General features: G+C 40.7%; 2 protein-coding genes across 4 annotated transcripts in view; both read right to left on the bottom strand.

The window, feature by feature from the left end:
- Positions 1 to 19,622, bottom strand: part of LOC146569962 (PDZ domain-containing RING finger protein 4) — a 117,921-nt gene extending 98,299 nt beyond the window's left edge. Inside the window, exons 1-2 of the mRNA XM_085282690.1 lie at positions 19,009 to 19,622; positions 18,797 to 18,880 (exon numbers count right to left, since the gene is read on the bottom strand). Of these exons, the coding sequence (XP_085138816.1) occupies positions 18,797 to 18,880; positions 19,009 to 19,410 (486 nt within the window). The 5' untranslated portion in view covers positions 19,411 to 19,622. The remainder of the gene's footprint in view (positions 1 to 18,796; positions 18,881 to 19,008) is intronic.
- Positions 19,623 to 21,150: 1,528 nt separating this feature from the next.
- Positions 21,151 to 26,107, bottom strand: part of cntn1a (contactin 1a) — a 61,172-nt gene continuing 56,215 nt past the window's right edge. For all 3 annotated transcript variants that reach the window (XM_085282687.1, XM_085282688.1, XM_085282689.1), the window contains exons 20-24: positions 25,532 to 25,635; positions 25,040 to 25,226; positions 24,771 to 24,883; positions 24,504 to 24,660; positions 21,151 to 23,328 (exon numbers count right to left, since the gene is read on the bottom strand). In XM_085282687.1, the coding sequence (XP_085138813.1) occupies positions 23,252 to 23,328; positions 24,504 to 24,660; positions 24,771 to 24,883; positions 25,040 to 25,226; positions 25,532 to 25,635 (638 nt within the window). In that variant the 3' untranslated portion in view covers positions 21,151 to 23,251. The remainder of the gene's footprint in view (positions 23,329 to 24,503; positions 24,661 to 24,770; positions 24,884 to 25,039; positions 25,227 to 25,531; positions 25,636 to 26,107) is intronic.

Genomic DNA, 26,107 nt, shown 5'->3' with positions numbered 1-26,107 from the left:
GTGACGGCCGGGGAGTAAAGTGACAGGATATGCGCATCTCCGATGAGGCTAGGGTGTAATGTTTTTAAGAGAAATTAGATCATTTTGAAACTAGCCAAGGTGAAAGTGTATTTCTCTTCTACACAGTGAGAGATGAAGAAAGGTTGACAGAGTCGTTCCTTACATGGATTTTAGAGGACACGGAAAAGGAATGGCTTCCATCAGGTGCACTAAGGGCGAACAAAGACTTTTCGACTGTGGTGCCTACGACAAGAGATAAATGTTTGACTGAAGGCTATTCTCCCAGCTGTGGGATCCTAATGATCTGCAGCCGTCACACTCTCATATCTCTTGTGGTACATGAGGCACTGTGACACACTTGATGTGCCGGTCTATCGGTCAGAGCACAGCCATGTGTTGTGTGTTCACCATTTCTCTGCAGGTCACAATTATGGCATCCCTCAAAAAAAATCAAACCCATTTTGTGGTGGTTTTTCCAGCTGGCTCTAAACAGCACATTGATCATACAACAGCTCACACTCGGTAGATATTTGAAGCCTCGGACCGGGCGAGATACTGTCAACACAGATCCTGCAAATTATTGAACCATCAAGGATTAATTATGTTTATCTTCTAATCCTCAATTGGAGCTATGTGCATGTCCCTAAATAAGCGGGAGCAATACTCTTGGGCATCCAAAGCTGTCAATAACAAGTAGTGTTAGCCCTCTATTAAGCAGTATACAGTTAAAATTGCTGCAAATGTCATGACTTTCTAACTATGAACACCCCTGCCCTCCCTTCGCTTTATAAATGAGCAGCAAGCCACTGCTGCCAAGCTAACAGGCAATAGAGTGAACCTCCATTAGACATGCAATTACTGCTACCCCATTAAAAAGAAGAAGAAATGGTCTCTGACTCAGCCACAGAAATCAAGTGAAATACAAATATGAGCTTCAACAGTAACCTTTGGCCACAGTATCCTTATTAGCGCGGCATGCTCTCCGCTCTCTTTTTCTCTGTCCCTGCACACCATCACTTCAGCCAACAACCAAATGAATCCCAGTCATTAAAAACATATCCATCTCAATTAGACAGAGCATTAAGACTATCCCATGTGAAGAATTCTGAACAGCTATGTCTCTATTCAGACTTATGACAAAACCTGGCAACAGTAAGGTAATGATCCACCAAATCCACAGATGGCAAATGGGCACTCGCTTCCACTGAAAGCCTAATTAAAAAGAATTCAAACATAACATCCTTAGTGTTTTCCATTATTTAACTTCTGCGGAGCTAAATGTACAACATTGTGCACACACGCAAAAAAATAAATCCCCAGAATGAGCTTCCGGTCTTGATTTCTTGCTTTGATAGGCTGCTAATGAAATTTACTGTTTTAGACAAACTCTGGCTGCAAACTTTCGACTAACTTGCTGCCGTGTCAAGGTTAATTTCAGTGTCTGCTTCCTCGGTTTCACTCTGGCTACCTGCTACCATTGATTTTGATTAGCCACTGTCCTCTCCTGTTGGCTACAGAACCACGTTGATAATGACAGCCCCTCAGATGTCTTTATGTCAGCAGCAGAGCCATCCGTCAGCCTGCAGTGCTGTACAAAAGTGGCTGACGTGCCACCTCTGCGTCTGATGAATGGAGCCTGTCTCTGTATTGCCAACCTCTTTTATCTACTAAGGCAGACCAATCCCTCTAGATCCACCTATAATCAGTTAGACCCCTCCTGATCCTCGACAAGAGCCCCAGCCCCACATCTATTCATGCTTAATGTCAGATGAGAAATTGTTTGTGCAATATATAGCCTGTGAATGTGATGCTCGTTTGAAAAATTGCAGCTCTCCAATCAGTCTTAGGTTTCCCCCCCCCCCCCCCCCATTTTTTTTTCTTTGATAGATTGCTTTTTGATTGATTTGATTGCTTATTTAGCCTTGATAGAGATAACACGGATATATTGAGCTGTCTAAAAACAGACTTGCTACTGCTGCTGGCCATTATGATATATACACTATCACAAAGTGGAGGTGGGGGAGTGTATGATATATAAAATCAGAGATGCCTCTCTGTCCAAATCCTCTCAAGGAGTAACAATAATTCTAAACACTCTTCATGCAACCCCAACCATCATTTATGAGAAAAATGCATTTTGCTTAAAATATTCCACCAGTGAGCATTTATACACACTGAGGTGCTGCCTCCCCTACTGTGTTTCTGATTACCTGTGCTTGTTTTTCTGATAACAGTGTAGTCACACATCTAAGAATGTAGAGCCAGGCATGCATCCTCCCGAAGGCCCTTATCTAATTTTCGATCCAGCAGGCCTTCACTGTTTGGTCTCAGTTGATCTGGTCCCCCAGCACCTTCACAAACAGCGGGAATGCTCTGCTGACGCTAACATAAACACTTATCTTTGTCTTGTGCTTATTCATGTTGCATTTAGACATGTGTGTGGTTCTCAACATAACTGAATGATCCAACACTTTGGTGCAGACCAAAATATCTTGTCAGTTTTTGAGTGGATTTTTTTGTTGTTGTTGTTGTTTTTTGTTGGGGGTTTTTGTTTGTTTTTTAACAGATATTCATGGTCCAAAGAAATTAAATTCTAATAATTTTAATTGGGAAATGCTGCTCGCTTGTGGATGGATGGATATTTTAAGAGCTAAGTTAGGAGAAGAAGGAGTTTTAATGTGTCCCTCAAGTTACTATCCATCTTGGTGCATTTCTACACTGCTGGTTAAAGGTCAAATCCAAGTCTTGGGTCACCCCTCATTTCTTTATATATTAGAAGGAAAATAAGAAATAGCTGCAATGATTTATTGAAGCGTGTGCAAGAATACATAGAAATACAGTATAAAAGGCAAAAGATACACACTTCTAATGATCTTGAAAGTCAATATTTGGTATGACCATTTTTAATCTTCCATACAGCCTGAGCTCTCTTAGGAGGCTTTCTTGTCATTACACGACTAAGTAGTCATCAGGAATAGTTCTCCAGGCTTTTTGAATGTTTTTTTTTTGTTCCGTTCTCTGTCCTGATGATCCCACACTACTTCAACAATGTTGAAATTTCAAATGTGGATTGATCACTCCAATCACATTTGTTGCTGCTGATTTTCAGTCCAGTTTTTTTGTAATTTGGTATACCTCAGCCTTTTCTCCCCATTTCTCTTCCTTAAGAACAGCTTCTCGACAGCCACCCTTCCACTGAGGCCAATTCAGATGAAGCTTCACTGAATAGTAGATGGATCAACTGAAGGGCCACATGAGTCTCTCAGGTCCAGTGTCAGAGCTTTGCGTGTTTATTTCCTATTTCTTAAGGACAGCCCTTTCAGATATGCTTCATCTGCTGTAGATAGCATTTTATTTTGTCCTCCACTTATCCAGCTTTGCTAAATTTTCAAAGAGACCATGCCAAAATATGTTAAATGTAGAAAAACATGTAGTTGGCGTAAAAATACTATTCTATACGTTATACTGTGTTATCTTTGGTATTTTTGTAGATTCAGCTAAATAAATGGGGATAAATTTTTTTATGAAAATCTGCTAGAAAATTATATTAAATAAATATTATATAAAGGTTCAAATAGGGCCTATAAAGGCATAACTGTGTATACTTTATAGTACAAAGCACTGCAGATCATTCAGTGCTGCAACACTACACCGCTCCTTTAATCAATGGAACTGGCTAAACAGGAATGAAAACATCCTACAGCCAAACGCTGAAGAATGCTCACTGATTTGTGTGTTAGCAAGGCTGAAGAGGGGGTGTCCATAATCACACTGAAGAATTAATGCAGCAGCACCCTCGCTCTTGTCGTTGGACTGTGTTGGCTTATGTCTAAATAGCCACAGATGGGAAAAAAAAAAAGATAATAAAAACTTTACACCAACAACTACTGACACCAGATAAATATGATTTTACTAAAGACATGTCGCTCTCAGCAAGAATGTCTTAGTCCACATATAATACCATTGACAGGGTAGGACTTTGGCATTAAAACAAGTGTGACAGTTCTGTGGGAATCAGAGCGCTTCTCAGAAAGCGGTCTAATTTATTCCCTTGATAGCGCTTGAACTCTTAATGACTCTTCCTCAGCTAGTTCACGGCCCTTTGCGGCTACACAAGCAGGTCTGTGGCTTTTTGTAGTCTAATAAAATCGTAAGTGAGCAAAAACGTCTTTCATAAAACGTGTCGGTTCAACAGCTTTATCATCCTAGCTGCAGGAAATGTCAAACAGGCGAACTGTGTTGGCACTCCATGAACGCATCCCATAAAATGGCCAATAAAACTTTACATGGTCCATGAAATTAGCTATTTGTTACAAATCTAATCAAATGTGTGTTGATTTTTTAAGTCCTTTCATTAGTTCCCCCACAACACACTTTCTAGAAAGTACTGAAGTCTCACCTCTCACCATATTTGGGTTTGTCTAAATTGAACAAAGACAAAAAATAAATAAATAAATGAATGAGAGGTAAAACTTGAGGGGGTAGGGACAAATAAGTAAATACTTCAGCCTACTCCTTTTCAAACAAATAATGGAATGATATTTTTTTAATGATTGTGAAGGCACATGTTTGAAATGTTTGAAATAAAAATGAACTGAACTGAACAAAACCTTTTCCAAAATATGGAAAATTCCCACTGAAGGGTTTTGCATGCGAGACTTGTTGGAACGCTTATTAAAGCATGCCTTCGCCATTTTTATTTCTTCTCCCTTCATCCTTTTTAAGACCACATTAATTGCATTAGTTAATACAGCTGTTAACCTGGGCAATCTCAGCAACCAGGCCTCATGACATGAAAAATAAAAACTTACATCACTGCAGCCGGGACAATAGATCAAAAGAGGCATCAATAAATAATTACATTTAAATGTCTCTTAATGAGTGGAGTTTGCTGACTTGGCCAGTGTTTATGACCTCTGATGAAACTGTACGCACAAGGCATCCATAATACAGAATGTCATTAAAGACTGGCCTGTTAATGGCTCTCAGTGCTCTGACTGCCATGATAACAGCATCCTCAATTACACACTGACGACATGCTAGACCTAGAAATGCAAACACACTGATAATTCCTCTGAAATGTTTTTTGGCCTCGGCACAGCAGCTTTGCATTTATTATTGTAATTACGCATTTTATGGTATGGGATTAGGGGAATCGTTTTATTAGGTGCTTTAACTAAAAAAAAGACAAAGGAAAAAAGAGGGTGGGTTTACCCAAAGCTAACACAAAATCATGAAAACTTTAGTACTAGCTTGTTTTCCAAGGAGTTTGACAGGAAGTGAAAACTGTTGACAGCAGCTAGATGTTTGGATTGCACAGACGCAAGAGGTGTTACTACTGAATTTTTTAGATATCTTCTTTTTATGCTGAGAATCCAAAAAAGTCTTATTGCCCTAGAATAGATTTGGGTGGGAGGGGTAAAACATCAAAGAGGCTGATTTCTCAAAACTTGGACAAATAAACCCAAACACTATATAACATGAGTGAACAGGCCCCTTAAATTCAACCTTTCGCAGTTACTCATGTCAAATTATGTGTGTGTGTGTGTGTGTGTGTGTGTGTGTGTGTGTGTGTGTGTGTGAACGTTGACAGAACTTGCAGACGAGAAGTCAAACACATGGCGGAGGAAACAAAAAGCGTTTAATCCGAGCGTGTTTGGCGCTCTGAGGTACACTGGCCTCTTATCTACATGGCACCTTCTTAATTATTCATCGAGGTGGGTGAGTGTGTGTTTATGTCTCACGTGCTAAGGCCTGTAAGGCTTTGTGAAATGATGAGCATGATAAGAAACATGAAACAGGTGCAGCAGTGGCACAGCACAGCATGTGGCCACACGCAGACACAATCAGACATGCACAAGGGTAAATACATGCACATGTCACTGATAGCCAGCTGTGTGCTATAAAGCACAAAGGAGTGTGTCAGTCTGATGGTGTCATGCAGGAAGCGGGTGCAGGGAGCTGAGAAGACAAAAGGGCGACTGCTGTTAGAGTGCTGCGGCTCATTTTTACACTTTCATTACGGCACGCACAAACACACGTGCACGAACACACAGACTCCTACAACCACTTGTAGAACAATGTGCTGTCTGCTCTTGTTGACAAGCCAAGAGCATTCTGTTACACACACACACACACACACACACACACACACACACACACACATTTCCTTCAATGTCATGGATATTTATCACTATAAATAATGAATGCGATGTTGTGGGACTGTGCGGTTACCAAAGCACTACAATACTACACATCAGAGGGAAGTGCAGAGCCATGTTTGGTGAAGGCTCACTGAAGCAAAAAAACAAAAATGTGAACAAATGGAAGGAAAAAGGAAGGTTCCTCGAATGGGCACTGAACCAGCTCATCAGTAAAAGTGGTCACCAACAGTAAATAAATAAATAATAAGGTTCAACCATGAAAAAACAACTGTTTGTCTTTGAGACTGACCTTGTGACTGCACAAATAGCTACAAATAGATAATAATGTTATGAGACATTATTATATTAATGAAAATAAGGATATAAATGAGAAATGTTAAAGCTACCTCATGCTGACAAGATACAGTGACAGACAGACAACAGACTTTATGTAGACCAGAGTTCTCCAAAAATATCTGGTTCTCACATTTACTTTATTCTTATATTTGCAAGAATTCGGCATCAATAAAAAAAAAAAAACAGCACCACAGTGATATGATAGGTGGCTCTTACCTGACCGAGCAAGTACATTATAGCCCATTAAGAAAGCAGAGCAGTGATTGAAAAGTGACTAATGGCAATCCTCTCATGTACTGACATATGATCTGCTTCCAAAGTGACCAGCTGCTGCTCTCACAGGTGCTCCTCGTAGACTGTGGAACCACCAAAGCTTAGAAAGCTGCACGGTGTGTAACCTGTGACAGCAGGATCATTGTGTTTTGTTTGGGGTTTTTTTTAAACTGGTAACTGGTACAGATTTCTATACTGTTGGGTTTTTCACAATAGGATGCAATTTTCTTTCTAACCTGCTCACACTGACAGTAAGGCCTGACAGTATAAACCTTGGTGTAAATAAGAAAAATCGCAACACTGTTCCTTCTCAAGGAGTATAACAAAAAGCAGAGATGCTGCAGAAATATATAGAGGGACAAATGTGTTTTCTCAACATTAAACCATTGAAGCCATAATTAAATTACATATCTAATTGCATAATATTATGTCTTCAAAAGCTGCATTTGATAGTCCTTCACTTTTCCTGCTGGTATGCTCTTATTGCTTGTTTACACTAAGTTCACATAAGTCAGCTCCTAGAGCATCCTCAGCAAAGCAACACTACACTGGGTATTTTGAATCACTATCTTCTGCATGCAGACTGAACTGGAATATTGCAAATCTATGAAAATACATTTTCAGATATGCAGACTGACAAAGCATTAGTTGTTCTACGACTAAAGCTTCAAGGCAGCATTTTGAACATTTTTTTTCTGAAATGATTTCCAAGTACTTCGACATGAGTAACACGTTAGTTAATAACATGCCACAAACCTGCCCCAACCACCATCATGACATTAGCTGCAAAGCAAATAAGTCATTCAGTGCATTCGCTCACACTGCAGATAATTCGATTTTAGTTGTTCCGTGTGACCAACGCTGAGCCCTCATTTTGGGCTCAAATGCTGCCACTGACAAGAGGTAAGATTAAAGGAAATGCAAGATAATGACTTGGCTCACTTTTGAGACTTAATGTGCGGGGGTCGTGGTGCGGTCTGCATTTGAGGATATCCTCTTATCACCTCATCATACTTTAACATCAAACAAGGAAGGCAAAAACAGGAGACAAAGATAATTCTGCCATGCCTCATTGGGCTGAGAGATGCATTGCAATTTTCTCCACACGAGGAGATTACGTTTAATGGTTTCTCATCTGTTGATGAGAACATCGTGCTTCCATGCACAGCAGGTCAGCCCCGAGTGTAAGAATTATTACAACACACCAGGAGATGTGAGGGTGCTTTGCTGTGGGTTGTAGGAGCCTTGCATTGTGACAGAAACGTACTGGGAGGATAAACTACAAGTTTGCCTGGTTAAAGACAACTAAAGAGGTTACTTACACTTCGCTCGCTGCTTTAATCCAATGAATTGAGCAAAAACCCTCCCCCAGCACTTATGTCTGGATGGAAATGTATGAGAATAGACCCAGATTGGCCCAGATCGCAGCCATCCATCAGCACAGTGACAGCAGCAGGTCTCCCTGCTCCCTGCTCCCTGACTCTAAGGATGTAAAGTAAGATGGTCAGAGTTGGGCTCAGATAACTCCAACCACCCTGGCCTCAGCCTTACATACATCAATCAGGAGACAATACAGTGTCTGACCATTAGACACCCTCACTGTACGTAGCAACAAATGGAAAGTACATCAACCAGCCAAACCCAGCGGGCCCTTAAGACAGCACTGCATCCCATAGTCATCCTCACAAAGTAAACATAGTCATAAAATCCCCATAGAAGAGCCAATTATGGCAGGAACCTGACATCTCCTTGTCGTAAAAGCTACAGGAGGCCGTAACTATCGGACAGAACGTAAAATATAGCCAGTTGTTATTGCCGCCCATTTGTGGCGATTAAAAGCTACCCTGGAGACCTGTGGTACCGGGTAAGGAGGGGATTCTGAATGCCTTGCCTCACCGTATGGCACAGCTCCGGGAGGCCTCTGAAGGGAGCTCCCTGTGCCAGGCAATCCTCTCTGTGAATGCCTGATTTATCACCAGCCGTCCACAGCTAATGTACCCGGCTCTGTGGCACTCATGGTTGGCCCACATTTGATAGAAGCCTGCTTTATTATTATCTGTATTGGCATCGAAGAGTGAGCAGCTTGTATTATTCATAAGATCACCCGCATTTCCTCATTGAAACATGAGATACATTATGCAGAGTGCAAATGCAGCTTTGATTTATGGCCTTTGGTTGTGTACAAACATACACATTGATAAGATGGAAAGACCTTTGAAATAATGTAGCTATGTAAAGCACACAAAAAAAAGAGGCTGAAAATGGAATAAAAATTCCAAGACCACAGTACCAAAATGATGAATCACACTGCCTGCGCCGCAGCAAAGAACAGCAAGTTGCCCGTCCAAAGGCAGCTGAGTCAAGACAAAGAGAATACCAAATTACACAATCGCTCAGTACGCTACTGGATGAGGATGAGAAACAAACGCTTAATAAATTCTCTTAAAATGAACAAAAACATTGTCTCACCATTCGTTGTCAGCATGTGGAACCCAGAGCCAATTAAACAGGCTTAAAAACAATAAGGACTAAAGCTGCTGTCTGCAACAGGGGGCCAACTATTCACTTTGATTAGCCACAGATTGCTAGCTGACATCGATTTTAGCCCTCCCTCTGTTGGGAAGAGGAAATTTCTGTCATTTGTATAGATGGAGATTTTGTCTACTTCCAAGGCATTATCTCAAAGGAAACAATCAGGCGTGTGAACAAAAATAGATACGATCAATATTTCTTGGTTTTCATCTTTTCTTTTGTTTCTTTTCTCTTCTCACACACGCACGCGCCTTCTTTGTCGTTCTGCATTTCCCTCCGTCTACACACATATGCAGCCAAAACACACTCACATTCACAGCTAAACACCTCAAATCACCCTCATCAGTAATCTGTGACTGTTCAGGGCTCTGATAGTCCAAGGCTATTGATTTTACAATGCAGCAGTATTCAACAGTCATTTGCAGTGATGAGGGAAGACAATCGTAGCCAAATCATCCCCGGCATTCATTAGGAGGCTAGTGGGAGGAAACTAACTAGTGAGACTCTATTGAAACTTAATCAACAACTGGTTCAAGCTAATGGGGAGAACAACAAGCGAGTCTGTCCTCGGGTCCCTCCGGCGTGTCACTGTAGGCAGTAAAAGTTGTTAAACAAGTCAAAATCTAAACCTCAAAAGTGTTTCGTTCAGCTGTCTATACCACATGTTTATGCAGAGATCCTATTCCACTTCTGTGTCTACACCCACCCTGTGAGATATGTAACACAAAAGGCAAGGTAGCGTGCAGTTACGTGAGGGGCCATATGATCCACTTGATACGAATGCACAGAAGAGAAGCAGAGTCCACAGCTTAGATGAGTCATACTGGGAGAAAGATTAGAATTGAGAGAGAGAGAGAAAGAGAGCACAGCAGCACCAAATCCTTTCAAGTACTGGAGAGATGGAGATCTTCTGCATAGCACGTATGCACAGACACAGTTCAAGATTAAAAACAGTACATTTTTTAAACATGTCTAAAGTGTATGCATAATTTAGAAGAATTTCAGAGTATTATTTATAATGACTTTTGACTGTTGCTGATGACAGCACTTGGCGAGGAAGAGCTGTGCGAATCAGACACACACAGCTGTCACATGTGCAGCCAAACATCAATCATTCACATGAAGCAATCTATCTTAATGAGATTAAAAACTGCAAATCGGGAGCACTACCAACATCTGTGCGGGTTTGCCAATAACCATGAGACACAGCGTACACGTGTGTGCTTCCTGCCATCTGCTGGTTAGATCATGCTGTTACGCTTCCTACACTGCATTCAGCTGTCGACTTGTCCAACACGGTGCATGCTTTTGCTTAATCTGCCAATCAAGGGCCCCTGATAATGAGAAACGCATGACGTACACAAACAATGTGTTCTCAATGCGGACAACCGGCGGCGAAGCCAACTCCAATCTGGAGCCCCGAGATACTATCAGATGTAGTGAGTGATAAGCGTGCCTCTTTGTTAGCACAACCAGATGGAGGTCTGGTACCAACACCAGTGCTGTGACCTCAACATGCTGACTCAGCACCACCAGTTTTGTACTGTGGTCGAATATATCTGGCTCACTATCGGCAGCAGTTACACAAACACACACGCACATGCAGATTGGTATCAGCCTCCTTCCCTACACGGTGGAGATCAATTAGCAGGAAATGAAGCAAAGAAACACTGACGTATGTGGGCTGCTCTGTGAGCACACCCTGCAAATTTTAAATCGTACACACATGTCAAACCCCCCACTCTCATTTGTTCTTACGTATAAACACTTGTGATATTTGTTGTAATATCCCTTTTGATATAAATGCTAACATTTTGCCAAACAATATAAATATGAACATAAGAAGTCATCTTATGGAATGCGGCCCCACTTGATCAACTGTACAAAAGTCTTAAATTAGGATCTAAAATGAAATCTTCCACAAGTGGAACTCAATGAGCCCACATGATGATCTATAATAACTATAACTGCACCGATGATGTGGTCATTGGCTATGAAATGACTACATAACGCTCATGATTTCAATTATCTTTTTGTGAAAAAAAGAACACTGAAAAAGATCTGCTTGAAAGAATCACTCTGCTTTCTAGATGGTGAAACTATCAGGATTAAAACTCCTGCTTTATCTGCGGGACAACAGCAATCATAATGAATATTTATAGTCAATTTCTCTCCAAGTCCATTTAGCTAATTAAAAACCTCCCTCTGTTTCAGCAGCAACATGAAGGCAATGATTGGAATAGAATTAGACTGCTCTATCTGGCTGCAAAAAGTAACACGCTAAGCCTGTCACTAACTAGTTCCTAAGAGGTCGCGCTACAGCGAGCAAACACCAATTTCTGGCTATTACTGAAAGAAGCTACTCACTCACTGTAATCAGAAAAGACTTTAGACTGGTGTTCTCTGCAAACCTTCTCTATTGTAACTGTTTAAAGTCTTATTTTCTGTAAAAATGTGATAAACCAAGTTCTTAAGCTGGAAAAGATCGAACAAATCCATCTTTTTACGGGGTAAGATTTCTGGAAGAGTAGCATTGGGTTTTTTGTGAGGTACACAATAATGAGCTGTGATTGTTATTTTGGCTGCTCAGAGGTCAAACAAAAGCTATTTAAGTAAAACGTCTTTATGATCTGTCTGTCTGTGCCCGTGTGTGTTAGTTTGTGTGTCATCTGCGTTGTTGAGCTTATGTGTATGTGTGTGCATATCTAAAAGAAAAAAAAATCTAATATGCTGATGTGTGTGCAGCTTTAAAACAAAACGTTTCACTGTTTTTGTATCCGACACAGGCGAGTGTTGGCCTTCAAAATGGAATGAAAGCCGGGACTCCAAAGGGTAGTTTTGTTTTGATCCCTCATCTTGGCAGGCGCACAGTGCCATGCCAGTGTTTGCTAATACCCCGAACGCACCTGGCATATTACACAAGCTTATATCCCATTCCTCAACACCTTCCTAATGTACCGCACTGGTCTTCCCTTGTACTGTTGGTTCTCTGACTATGAAGCCTCTGCCCAGATGTAATTAAGCCTTAATCCTCCTGCTGACAAAAGCAGAGGCAGTCTTAATTCAGTTTGCGCATCAATGTGCAGCACAAAGTCTGCAGGAGGCTTTGAGAATATGATGCATGTCCAGTGAAAGGCCAGAGGTGATGCTGTGATCTTGTCTTATAAAAGCCATAATGCACGGTCGAGGACAATCCACAGAGGCCTTTCAAACACTGGGTTCATCTGTAATGAATTCAGCAGTGGTAGGCTCCAATTTTGCCCCCAGGTATAACCACAACATTACCTCATTACACTCTCCTTACAACCTTTGCAGAGAACCATGATGCAAGAGTGACCACTGCAGCGAGTATGTGTATGTACACACACACAGCTGTTTGTGCACACAAAAGCACGATGCTGACTCAAAGCTTTCAGTGTAGTCTCCCTATAACAGCTGCAGTTACATGTGGTTAAGCCACATGTTTATCAAGTCTCCAGGAAATCAGTGGTTCTGTGTGAGTTCAAAAGGCATCAGGTAACTGACTAACCAAACCCCCCAGTGATGTTAAAGATGGGAACAGAGGGGGCGACCGAATTAGGATTTGACCACAGATGCTCAGTGGTTGAATCAGCTTCACGTCGAGCAATTTTCTCGACTGCTTGGTTGCACGAGAGCTGTTGTGTACAAAGGGTTTCGTGGCATCAATGGCAAGTGAAGTAGGAGGCACAGATATGTAGATCTGAGTGTGTCAAAACCAGGATGTGTATTTGTACTGCACGTGTTTGTTTGCACATGTAATGACTGTAAGTAAGCACTGGTGCATGAAAGTCATTTTTCAAACACCCCAGTGGGAAGCGACCTGGAAATTTCATCAGTTTCTTTTCAGCTTCCTAGTTTACAGTCTCTTTGACACAAGGCTCTTTTCCAGATGTTGGCTGCTGCATCCTGAACTTATACAGCCTACGGTTTACAGTCATTAAAGTGTGAGCAAAGCCAAGTGCTCTCCCTTCAGGATGAATGAAATGATCAATCACTCCAGTCACTGTGTGCTTCCTGTGGTACAGCTGAGAGCAAAGCTACAGTACAGGAAAGAGCTGCCATATGAAATCTGCACACCTGATAGGCAAAAACCTCAGTCCCTCAAAAAAAGTTTAAATAAAAAAAAACAACATGTTTTTCATTCCTGATTACTTTGGGGGCTTTAATTTATTCTTTTAATTTTCTAAACAGCCGCTAATATTTAAATATTTTACTAAAATAAATAGCCTTTCTCAGATATTTTACTAAGATGTTAAAAAGCATCCTTCTTCATCCTCACTGTTGTTTTGCTGATTTGCCTACCACAATCTGACAGCTGAGGTCAAGTATAAATAAAATGCCAACAGAAAACTGACCATCATAACTTTCATCAAGGCTTCATAATCAAAAAGGACATTAAGGTGTAAAAATAAAACAGCTGTACCCACAGACCAGGCTCTCCAACATCTCACCGACATTTAAAAAGGGCCCCTTTCAGCAGGTAGGCACAAGCTACCCATAGTGCCCCTTCTTAGCAGCGTGGTGGTCTTTAGCAGAAGGTTTTCTTTTTCACACCTCCTGCTTAAAACAACAGACCCAGACAGCTAAAATAAACTATGCACACAAGCACACACAAAATGTTTTACACTCACAGTTTTTGGTTGGGTCTACATACACACCCTTGGAATCTGGAATATTCTAATCTCAATATCTGCCTCACAGTTTTGGAAAAACATCTCAGTTGCCAAACCAACACCTAAGAAAACACAGCAAATTCCATCAATTAACAGAATTTCATATAAATATGCAGAGAAGTCAGACTACGACATTAAGCAAGAACTAAGCGCTTATCTATGTCAAATATCTACAAGCAGAAAATTTGAAATTAATCCAAAACAATATTTTGTTTAGCACAAAAGTTGGTGTGTGTCTGTCAAATTGGACAGGAAATAGGAAATGGTGAACAGGGCGGTCCCTCTTTCTCACAGCAGAAGAACAAACACTTTAAGTGGTATAAATTCTGGGTACATGGCATACCAAACAGAGCAGAACAGGTACGGGGAAAGAAAAAAAACTCAAGAGGGCTGAAGCATACAAAACATGGCGTCCTACATTTCCACTACTTCTATGCAGTACTTGAAAAGATTGATTGACTCAATATCTGTATCAGCCAAGCCCAAGTTTTCTAAATCTGCCACCTTTAAGTGAAGAAGTTATAAACCAATAAGTAAGCTATTTTCTCTGAATAAAGGCATTTTCCGCCAGTTTTTCCTGTTTGGGCAAAGTCTTTTGGGAATTGGAGCACAAGGAGATTATAAAACTGTCTAGACATGCAGTAAAAACATGGGTAAAACTGTTGGCCCAACCAATGTCACCATCAGACGTCTGCCATAGCGACATACAAAAATGTGTTTTTTCTATATTTCTCAGGTAGTTTTTCGTTCAACCCAGCCAGCAGTTTTACTTCCAAGGAAAAAAGGCATTCACTCATTTAGCACCTTATTTGGGAATGCAAAATAGACACAAAAAAATTAAAGTTAAACTGACATGAAAGTAGATTTTTCTCTTATTGTGAAGCAATCTTATCATCTTTTGTTATGCAAGCAAACAGACTGAACTGCTTTCGTCTCCCCGCTGTCACGCAAGACGGGATTTTGATGACACTGATACTCAAGTTGTGTACTCTCCATTCTTTTGCTCTTTTTGCCCTTTTCTCTTAGTATAAACAAAAAGGAGAATTAGCCGGATCTCTTGAGGCCACTGCACTCCCACTCTTAACCAGTTTAAAAGGACTTCAAGAAAAAGAAAAAAAGCCTTCCCTGAAATGTCACGGGCACAGTATTGGTCAAAAGTGTAGATCTGAGAGTCCTGGTTTGAGACAGGAGGAATGGTGGGACTGTTTTACTGTACCTCAGCTGTGGTTTCATTTGTATGTTTATCTGGCTTTACACAAGCATGGGGCAAATTTCATGGGGAAATGAATGTTGCTGTGTTTTTGTAATGCTGACTAATCCTGCTGCCGTTTCAGTGTCGTGCCTTACTTCCATTATCCCTTTTCAACATAGCAAAACTGTCAACCTGACTCAAAGTCACCGACTGGATTCAGTGTTAGGCCAGTGAGCACACAATCAGTTGGAATAGATCAGTTCATCTCAAGAGTTGCATGGAAAAATGCAACCGCCATCCAGTGCCACCTCACAAATGTTTTTTCTCTCCTCTTTCTTCCTTTGTTTCTTTCAAATACAATACTGAACAAATCGGCAAGCTCTTGTCTGCAGGAATGATCAGGATCACTGACCAAGAAAAACTGGCATCTGAGTATTTTACATTACAAAAGTCTCCCTCATTACTGAAAGATTATTTTCATAAAAGCTGCAATCTAGGCTTCGCTTTCCACATTATAATGAAGTGAAACCAGGATTTAATCTTGCATTAGTTATCACCAGTTACATTTACTTGAGGTTTAGATAAGAACAGAGAAAGTTTCCAATTACAACGCCATCTGAAAATCTGAATCAACTTACTACTCAAAATACTAACTTTTAATTTAAGTGAAACAATTGAGAAATAACAAACTTAACAAGAAAGTGACATGCCATCCTTATTCCATAGGGTTTAAAAAGATGTCACTGATGTTGGACAAGAAGGCCTGGCTCGCAGTCTTCGCTCTAATTCATCCCAAAGGTTTTTTTATCGTGTTGAGGTTAGGACTCTGTGCAGGCCTGTCAAGTTCTTCCACACCAATATTGCTCATCCATGTCTTTATGCACCTTTCTTTGAGCACTGGTGTGCAGTCATGTTGGAACAGGAAGGGGCCAACCCCAAACTGTCACCACAAAGTTGGGAGCATGAAATGTCCAAAAAATGTCTTGGTGCTAAAGCATTAAGAGTTCCTTTCACTAAATTGCAGAGCTCAACTCAACTCAAACTCCACACCATAATCCTCCCTCCACCAAACTTTACACTTAACCCAGTGCAGTCAGACGAGTAGCGTTACCCTGGCAACTACCAAACCAGACTTGGTCAGTTAGACAAGTGTGATTCGTCACTACAGAGAACATGTCTCGCTGCTATAGAGTCCAGTGGCGGCATGCTTTACACCACATCCAGCCCTTTGCATTGTACTCGGTGATGTAAGGCTGTGATGGAGCTGCTTGGCCAGAGAAACCCATTCCATGAAGCTCTCTATGCTCTCTTCTTGAGCTAATCTGAAGGCCACATGAAGTTCTGAGTTATGTACCAATTTAGTCTGCAGAAAGTTGGTGACCTCTGTGCAAGATGCACCTCAGCATCCACTATCACTTTATTCGTTCCACTTTGACATAATACAAATAAATATACTGTAATACCAGTAACAGTTGACTATGGAATACGTTATACACCTATGGCTATGGAAGTGATTGGACCATCTGGATTCAATGATTTAGACTGGTGAGCACTTTTGGCAATATTATACTATCGCCAAAATAAGAAAAGCATTCTTTATATCTCAATAAGCTTTTTGGAGCATTGTCAGACCATGCTTAGATAACATGGGTCATACAGACTTGTGCAGCCCATACCTGTTTATTTATCCTGTCAGTAAAGCAGTAAAATATTAAACAAAATGTAAGTTAGTGTTATAAATTTAAAAAAAAATGGAAAAAAGACGCATCTTGATTAGTCTTAGTTTTGCAGGCCACGCTATATGTACCCATCAAGGATAAAAGATGTATTTCAAACATATTTCTTTTACCCAGACTCATAATGAGAAGGGCTTTGTTTTACCTCCTTTGTCTGAAATGAGAGAACCACTGCTTCAGTAACTTGCAACACATTTTCCATTTTAGCACTACATGTGTGCAATTCTAGGATGGAAAACGTGACAGGCATAACTAAAGGGGCTCAATAAAGTGTCATTAGGCCTGCTTTCCAACCACACAAAGAGGTCTTTGACGAGCCATAACTTCTGCTGGGATGTTTACTAGTCGCCCAGCTGCATTGTCCACACAGACAGAAGACCCATCGCTTTTCCAGCAAAGTGGATTTCCTCTAAAATTGAAAACCATGTTTTATGAACAGCAACCCAGCACTCCAAAGTATTGGAAAATCCATTTGGAAAGAAAAAGAAGCAAACAACCTGTTAAAAAAAAAAAAAAAATTAAAAGACATATTAGAAAGGAGTATTTAAACAAAAACAAAAACGACAGAGCTTAAAATAGATGCTGTGTTGCTGCCAGGGGCTGGCAGAGGAGAGTTTTCCACATTAATCAAAAGTGAGTCTGTTGCACTCTGAGCATGCTGCAGGCAATTAGAGAGATACTTTACGTGACCATTACCACGATTAAACCCATCCACCTCCACCAGCAGCCCAAACACAACACAGTCCCTGGCCATAACACAAACTTTCAGGTTACCTTGTGAGCTTACCAAAAACAAGAGCTTAATGTTAGATTTGGAAGCAACGGGCTTAATAAACCTCTGTAGCAGCAAAGTCGCAGAAGCAGTTACAAAACGTGTCCACGCAGTTTAGCTCATCAATTATATACTGACACGGTTGTGAGCAATTACACAAAAACGACACCCAGGCTGGAGAAAACACATTACAAAAACAGGCATTTAACATTTAATCCAAACTGCTGACGACAGAAGTGAGAGTGGGCTTTTTAGTTTTTCTAAAAAGCCATCAGTCGTTCTTCCAGAAAATTAACCAAACCTCATTTTAAGGGAAATGTCAAAACATTGAAATTCCAGCCTTTCCAGTCTTTTCGCTGCAGACTGATCGACTTATTTGAGATCTGAAGAGATACTTGAAGATTGAACCTTGCGGCTTGGAAAATGGAAGTCCGTTTATTTAGGAGATAGACATTAATATATTAATGGCTTGTAAATGCATTAATAAGTGCACTTGCAACTCAATATAAATGTCATTCGGTGATTCTTTTGATAAGTTTCGACACTGGCCTACATTTGTTTTACTCTCTGTAGGTTAAAAGATACAGAGGATGCTATGATTGGCTGAAATGTGCATGAAAGTGATCAAGTCAATGCCTTTGTAAATAAACTTACACAAAATTAAAGTACACACTACACCACTACACAAACATGACAAATAAGCAGGAAGTGTGATGAGAGAATACCTGCTACTGTTTAAGCATTCTTCAGACAGACTGCTATCCCACAGTCAACATTTACTCACAGATTGAACTTGCTGTGGGGTTAAAGCTGAGCAGAAGCAGCAGGTGAAAGACAGCAGGAGGAAACACATCCTTTCTCAACAACACCAGAAGTGTCTTAGTGGATACTACCAGATATTTAACATTTAATAATTCAAAAAGCACGTGCACTGTTGCCTCTGGGCACGTTGGATAAGCACTATATGCTGTGAAGCTTTTTTTTTTTCCTTTTTTTTTAATGAATCAGCCACATTTACTGGCCATGTCAGCAAAAGGGCTTAAAGCCTGAATATGACATTGATTGAGAAGCTGTTATGGGCAGTGTGCTTCTCTTACCTGGTGTGCTTTGGTTTGACCCTGTGCCATTTCCTCATTATCTGATACCTTGCTCTCCATGTCAGCAGCTAGGCTGGAGTCACTCTGATTCAGTCAAATAAAACAACACAAACACACATTTAACAACAAAAAAAGTCCCACAGTGTTGTGTGTTTCTCAACTGATAAATGACATTTTTTACACAAAATAGCCTTAGAGAAATCACCTCTCACCTTGCAGTAACCAGCTAACTGTTCTGCAATACTGCGGATGTGCACCAAGTACTGGTTAAGCCTCCTTTGGTACTTGAGTGCGTCGAGTTGAGCCTGGTTCTGCAGAGTTGACACCTGGGCTAAAAGGCACTGCTCCCTCCTGTTCCACCTGAGCCTCGCTATCCGGGCTTCGTGTTCCAAAGTTACGCTTCTCTCCTCCAAAGCATCGGCGACAGTGCGGAGCGCCTCCACACAGCAGTGCTCCCCTTTACTTACGTCCAGACCGGACAGCAGGAGACCGCATCCTCTCTGACAAACACCTTCACCGCGATGTGGCTTTGTTTGCGACTCCATCCCGCCTGGGGTTAAAACTTGGCTCTCTCGGTCCTTCTCCACACCAGCACTCGGGCAATCAGCGCACATAGTTTGCCTGGGCAACTTTTGTACGCGGAACAACGAGCTCGGACGAAGTTATTTCAATTTACAAGTCTGGACACATGAAGGCGTGCGCACACTGAAAAGTTTGAGCGATCTGGGTTGCTCTCGCTGAGCTGATGGGCTGCGCCACTTTTTTCAGCACATGACAAATGTGAACAGCAAACTTCAACCTCCTGACTTCCTGCGGTTTCTGGACAGGGTCGATATCTCTGTAACTTTTTCTCTTCACAGTCGATATAATGAATTTAATACCAGTTATGTATGATGCGCAATAGTTATTTAATCTTATTTGATTTGTCAATTCGTTATCCTGTCATATATAAGTGAGCCTCATCATCATGTTGGTATTTTATTTTGCGTATTTTCTCTCAGTTTTGTGCAACTTCTCTTAATTGTAATGTGATTTCATGTGTTACTAACCTTTTCCAACAGAGGTCGCTCAATATCCCGCATAGTCTGAAACAATTAACTCTCCCTCCAGCTTTTCAATTAGGCAGTCCAAATGATGATTGCAGTTATCAGTTTGCTCCTCCTCCACTATTAATTTTCTTTGCTTATTAGTACACTACAATAGTGAAAATAGTCTCAGGGGTGCGATGCACTGGCAATGCAGTTTATAGACAACTACATTAGTCCATGCAGCATGGCATGCAGCAGCCATCTCACACAGCATCACATTTCAGATCTCCCTGCAATGCATTCTGTTTCTAGTCAGCTGTTGCACCGCTTTAAAGTGTGTTTTGTGTTTTCCGAGCTGTGAAAGAACTGCGTAGATTTACAAAGGCAAAAGTGCAATCTGTCCAGGGACTGCACACCTTTCTCCAGAAATGCACGTTTTATTTTTTTTCCCACCACCATTTCAGCAAATGAAATAGTAGCACTTTGTTGTGTAAATCTGTTTTAAAAAAGTGCTGCTACATTTAAATGATTCCTGCTGTGATCTAGAAGAGCAGTAGGACTCCTCTAGAGCACAGCACCAGACTTTAACAATTGCTGTATGTGTGTTTTGTGGAAAGTGTTACACGGCCACCTGTCACAGAGGCCATATGCTTGGACTGATAAGCCATTAAATCATGGCAGAAAAAAAGGTTATCTCTGTCTTTTGTTCTCTCTCTCTCTGATTTCACAGGGGTAAAAAACTGTTAAGAACCCTGGGTGAAACAGCAAGATGGCCAAAACCCCAAAAAGAATTCGACCTAATCCAAGAAAAGAAGTGATAACAATTTACTTTTCATCTGCTCAATACCTGATAGGACACACAACTCCAACAGCTGTTTCTCCTTGAAAAAGTGGAACAGGCCTTATCTGTAATGGAGGCCAGAATGAAACACTATCTCTGATATATTTGGTACCAGCTTTTGTAAAGAAAAGCTTTTTTTTTTCTCTAGATAAAAGGGGGACACACACAGAAACTGACAAGAACATGCCTATACATGACAGATGATGCTTTTGATTCTCTTACTTTATAGAGCATTTTAGAGCTGAAAGTCTGCTATCCTCCTTGTGAAATGCCTGTCCTATAAATAAAGAGTTTGTATTTATCCGTGGTACTTTTACTTGAAAAACGACACTTTTTTTGATGCCATGTTATGGACCTGTAATAGTAAATCATTTCAAATAATCAACTGAAAAGCAGTACAAGTCATTTTTGGGGCATGTTGATGAGCATTCACTGAGCAGCTGCTGCAAGAATGACAAAGAAAAGAGCAGAACAGTATATGAATGTATAGTTAACTACACTTTTATTGTTTCTTGTCCAGCCAATGAGAGGTTTCAGTTTCATCCCTCATATATGCCATTCATGTCCAACGAAGCACTGAATTCCAGGAGGCAGCCAAACATGCTGCCACAGCCACCAATGATACTATCAAATCGCAGCCATTGCATGTACCAGACTGCGGGACCACTTCTGAACTCAAATGAGTGAGATTCCTTTAGTCAGTTTAAGATTTTCTCTCTCGCTTAGCAGCTAACGAACATATTAGTCTAGGATCTACTCCTTCTCTGACGTAAAGGGATGCCACTCAGGTATGGAATGTGTTTCACATGAAGCCGAGAGGCCGAGAAGTCGCTATGATGTGGAAGTGTTGCAAAGTAATGTACCACTTGCTCTCCAATCTCATGCATGTTATAATTTTGAGCCGCTGCTTCTTCCAAAAATGTCAAAGTTCAAGGCATTCATGCATTTGGCAACTCTTTTTTTTATGTTTTGTGGCATGAAGAAAAGTCAGGAAAAAGCACTTTGTGGTGGACATTGATATCGTCACAATGTAAGAAGCATGACCAACGTCAGTCACACAAGAGAGAAATCAGAGGAACTCAAAATGTACCGTTTGCTCCTCCAGTTGAGAGAAATAAACTCTGAAACTGTCCAACCAGAGCTGGGCGGAGACATACAAATATAATATTAAAAAACAAAAAAAATGACAATGTTTATATATCTCTGATCATATGTTAATAAAAAGACAAAAATGTATTCAGAATAACATCGTGAGCTTTGGATGAGCTCTTACAGCTGACTCGGATGGCTTTGCTTACCTTCTGATTTTTAGAGAATGAAAACAGGTGCTAATGCAATGATCCTGTTAGAAAATATAAAGTAGCCACAGGTAATTCAGACATTGCACAATTATAGGAGGGCATGAGCGTCGCTACCATTCACTCTCACTGTTAATAGGGACTCACACTCAAAGCCATAAATGAGAGATATTAAATGAAACTGATCACATTAAATAAAATGCCAACATTCGTTTACAAAGCACCAGGTGGTACCACTGAGGTCCTAATGATACAGTCAAAACAAAGTAGATTTAGTTTAGATCACGGGCGATGTCTTTCAGTCTCGGTTGAACATCAATCTAAATGTTTCTGCAAAGCCTTCATCACAGTCACACACTGTTCGCCGCAGTTTTACATTTTAAACTTCCTTTAGACGTTGTTGGCACTTCCTGCTGCTGTGGGTTGGTTCCAATGGATTCTGTATTTGGATATAAATGTGCCAGAATCAGAACACTCTGAGCCATTTCAATCGTCTCTTCATCAACATGCGCACAGGTATTAGTAAAGCTTATGTTACGGTTTGGAGGTAAGCAGCAATTGCATGGTTAAACCAATCCACTTCTCTTTAAAAAACCTTGTTATACTAGACAGTAAAACAATATCAATTACTGATTACTTTTCAGCATGGCATCATCTGCTCATTTCTCTACCTGCGTCTGAAAGGATGCAGGCGGTTGAGATTTGATTTGACTGTATCTCGTTAACAGAGGGTGTGCTTAATTTAAGAAAAAAAAATCCACCGAACAGCAAGCCATGAAACACATGAAGATATTTTTTTATAAACTCATACACTTACCCTTCACAGTTACTTGTTTACCTTATATTATGGAATGCACTGTAGGAAGAATTTTCCAGAACGTCACAGACCAAACATACAGCATCTTTATAATAAGAAAGAACAGCGTTGTGATTTAAAATGACCAAACAGCCAGCCTATCAAAAGTGCAGCATTTGCACTTCCAGAACGTTTTAAAACAAGTTGCTGTGAAGGATAAGTGCAGTCATTTATATAAGGCATATTTTTAAAGTTGACAGAACTCCTTTGACTCTCCTCCAAAGAGGCCATTTTTGTGGATAAATAAGGAATGTCTTTGTCCTTTTTCCAATTTTTCCATTTCTGTGTCCGTTTCCACAAACGTATTCCAGAGGAAAGAGCCAGAACATGGCATCCCAGATTACAGGGCGGAACTGAAAGATTGTGGAAAGAGGCTTAAAGTCCTTGCAGGAGTCTCCTTCACAGGAAGTGAAGACAAAGATGGCGCTACATTCAGAGGTTCAGGCAGAGGAGAGCCACAAAGAGCAGGGAGAGTACGCTGAGAGACTGGGCGGCCGAGACACCCCCACCTGACAGAGAAGGAGAAATGTAGGTATACCTTCATCAATAGCTGGAACCTACAACAACAACAATGAGACTGCACATCACCCCTAACCGTGCCAAGACACTGAGTGTCACTGTTGTGTTTGCAAAATCAGTTTCAACCTGCTAGGTGATCAAACTGTTCATTGTCCATAAACTGTAAGTAATCTTAATGACACCTACCAGTATGCTTTTAATTATATTTTTATATATTTTGTCTTTGTCTTAGTATTTGCTTTCATAAGCCACTGCAACACTTTGGTAACTTGCAAACATAGAAGATGGAACAGGAACGTTATTATTATTGTTGTTATCAACATCTGGAAATACTGAAATACTGTACTCCCCACCAATCCTCAACCATCAAACTCAAGACCATGTTTGGAGTGTGAAGTGTGATATACCCCATCTGTGTGGATAATGCCTTAAATGCCCTTCTATTTGTCAGTGCCCTGCACTTAAAATCCCTCACGGCTGAAATTTCCCGGTCTGTGAAATCACGCTGTCAGGTGGGGTCTGGACTGAATGATAAGGGATAAGGAAAACCACAGGAGGGGTTTCCTCTTCTCATCAAGATCAATTACAGAAGCTTAAGCTCTTCTATGCAGTCGGCCTGCCCCGTCAGTCCATCAGCCAGAGAGAGGATCCAGTCAGCGGGCTATCAAGGCTTTAGTCACGGGCCATCTTAGCTTTCCAATCTAAAGTATATAACCAGAAGTGACAGCTCTGCTCTGGCCCATGGGAACCCTCTAGCTGTGACAAATGATAACCTACTGCATACTCTGAACCTGTAATCCCACCAGAAACTGGCAGGTCAGGAATGAAGTGTGTGTCTTTCCCCACAGGAATATGGATTTTAAATGTCATCAAATTACTTAAGTCTTATTTTTTTCCTGTGAGTGAAACTAAACCTGGGTGGTGATGGAATAGAATTTTCATGGGTGATTAGTTTCATGGAATAAGAGTAATTTAATCTTAAAAGATAAAAATTCAAAAGGAATTTGAAGGAATGTTTATCTCTTCTAAATTTGTTCTTTCAGGTATTTTAAGCCACATACGTTCTTCCATTTAAGCACAATCAGACACCATGTTGACAGAATTAAACACAAAAGCCAACTTAGGAAACTAGGGATCTTAAATCAACTCAAAATCACTTTATTACCTGTGATCTGGACTGTGGTCGTAGCCCCATCTCCTCCTTCTGTGTGTGCCCGGACCTCCACCACATAGTTCCCATTTGGAGGTAGGGGAAGATCAATGTTTCGCTTGTAGGTGTTGTACAGAGTGCCTGTGGTTTGGCCCTCTGGCCTGTATAGTACCTGCGTATGCACATATGTTTAATGCATATTAATAAATAACGAAAAGGGTCTCAGCAGCTATTTTTTTTATTTAAGAGATGAAACAAGAATGATGAAAAGATGAAACTCACTCGGTACCCTTCTATTGAGGACTCATTAGCCATCGGTTCCACTTGTTCCCAGGCAATATTTATTGACTGGCCCTTCACTTTTTTAGCTATTATTTTGGGGGCTCGGTCTGGTGCTGGTGAAGTTAAAACAAAGCAATCATGAATATGTTTATTTTTAAATGGCTCAAATCTTGTGTGCAGAATGCACTGTTCTTACAGACACAACACTGAACTGTTTTCCAAGCACTTCTCTGTTAGTTAATGATAAACTACTGTAAAGAGCAACATACGGGGTTTCTTGGTTAGGACCCGGAAGTGGTGGCTGGGTGGCCCATATCCTGCAGAGTTGTAGCCTCGAACCTCAATAATGTACTCTGTGTAAGGTCTCAGGTTTTCTAGTTTAGTGTGGTTCTCCCTGCTAGACACGGCAATCGTCTCGGCCTGCCCTTCACTTTGACCAGATTCCCAGTACTTCACCTGGGAAACAAAGACGCATGGGTGAGACTGCAAGGATACCATCTTGGTTTCAAAGCGCTCTGTACAAGTGAAAACCTTATTAAATGTAAGTATCAGTTTAACAGTTTTTGAGAAATGCTGGAGAAAAGCACGTCTTTATATTTAAAGCAATATGTTTGTATGGATGTTTGCTTTTATGGAGTTAAATTGATTGTGGTTTTCCTTAGAGGTGCTTAAAGTAAGTTTGCAGTCACAAATGGAGGTGTTTGAATCAGCTAAAGTGATGACTACTACTGTGATCAAGCCTCATAAACGTTTCTACTGACCTGGTATCCATCTAAATTATTATATGAGAGGGGCATCCAGGACACAGTGGCAGCTTTGGCAGAGAGAGCTCTGGCTTCAACAACTGCAGGAGCTTCAGATGGAGCTAAAAAGAAACCCAGAGAACAGATTTATATTCACTACAAGACCCATGTTTTAAGGATGTCAAAAAATTACATTCATTGTTTTCTTTTTTTAATCAAACACAAAGCAATCCAAAATTTTTAAATATTTAGTTTAACATACACAGACTTACTATACTAAACATTAGCTTATATTTCTTCATACGTATCTATTGGCTTCTTTTGCTTTTTGTTCTCTCAGTGGCATTTCTCTTAATCCGCCATCAGACACTATTCCACGACTTATGGAACATTTAAACCCTGTGTGTAGTCTTTTCTTGCCAGGAAACTGTCCTAAAATGCTAAACTGCCATGCTGTCGCCACGTTGTAAACAGAGGCAAACTCTGAGGAAGATGGTTTGTATGCATGCGCAACCAGCCTGCACGCAACTATGGTCACAGATTTGCCCGGCGACGGCTCACTTTGAAGGCGTAACCGTAAAAATCATACACCCC

Source organism: Mchenga conophoros, linkage group LG7 (genome assembly GCF_057382185.1).
Source record: "Mchenga conophoros isolate Kocher_MC1m ecotype Shallow Benthic linkage group LG7, M_conophoros_male_GT1.1, whole genome shotgun sequence".
NCBI lineage: Eukaryota > Metazoa > Chordata > Actinopteri > Cichliformes > Cichlidae > Mchenga > Mchenga conophoros.
This window is presented reverse-complemented; position numbering and strand designations above follow the sequence as displayed.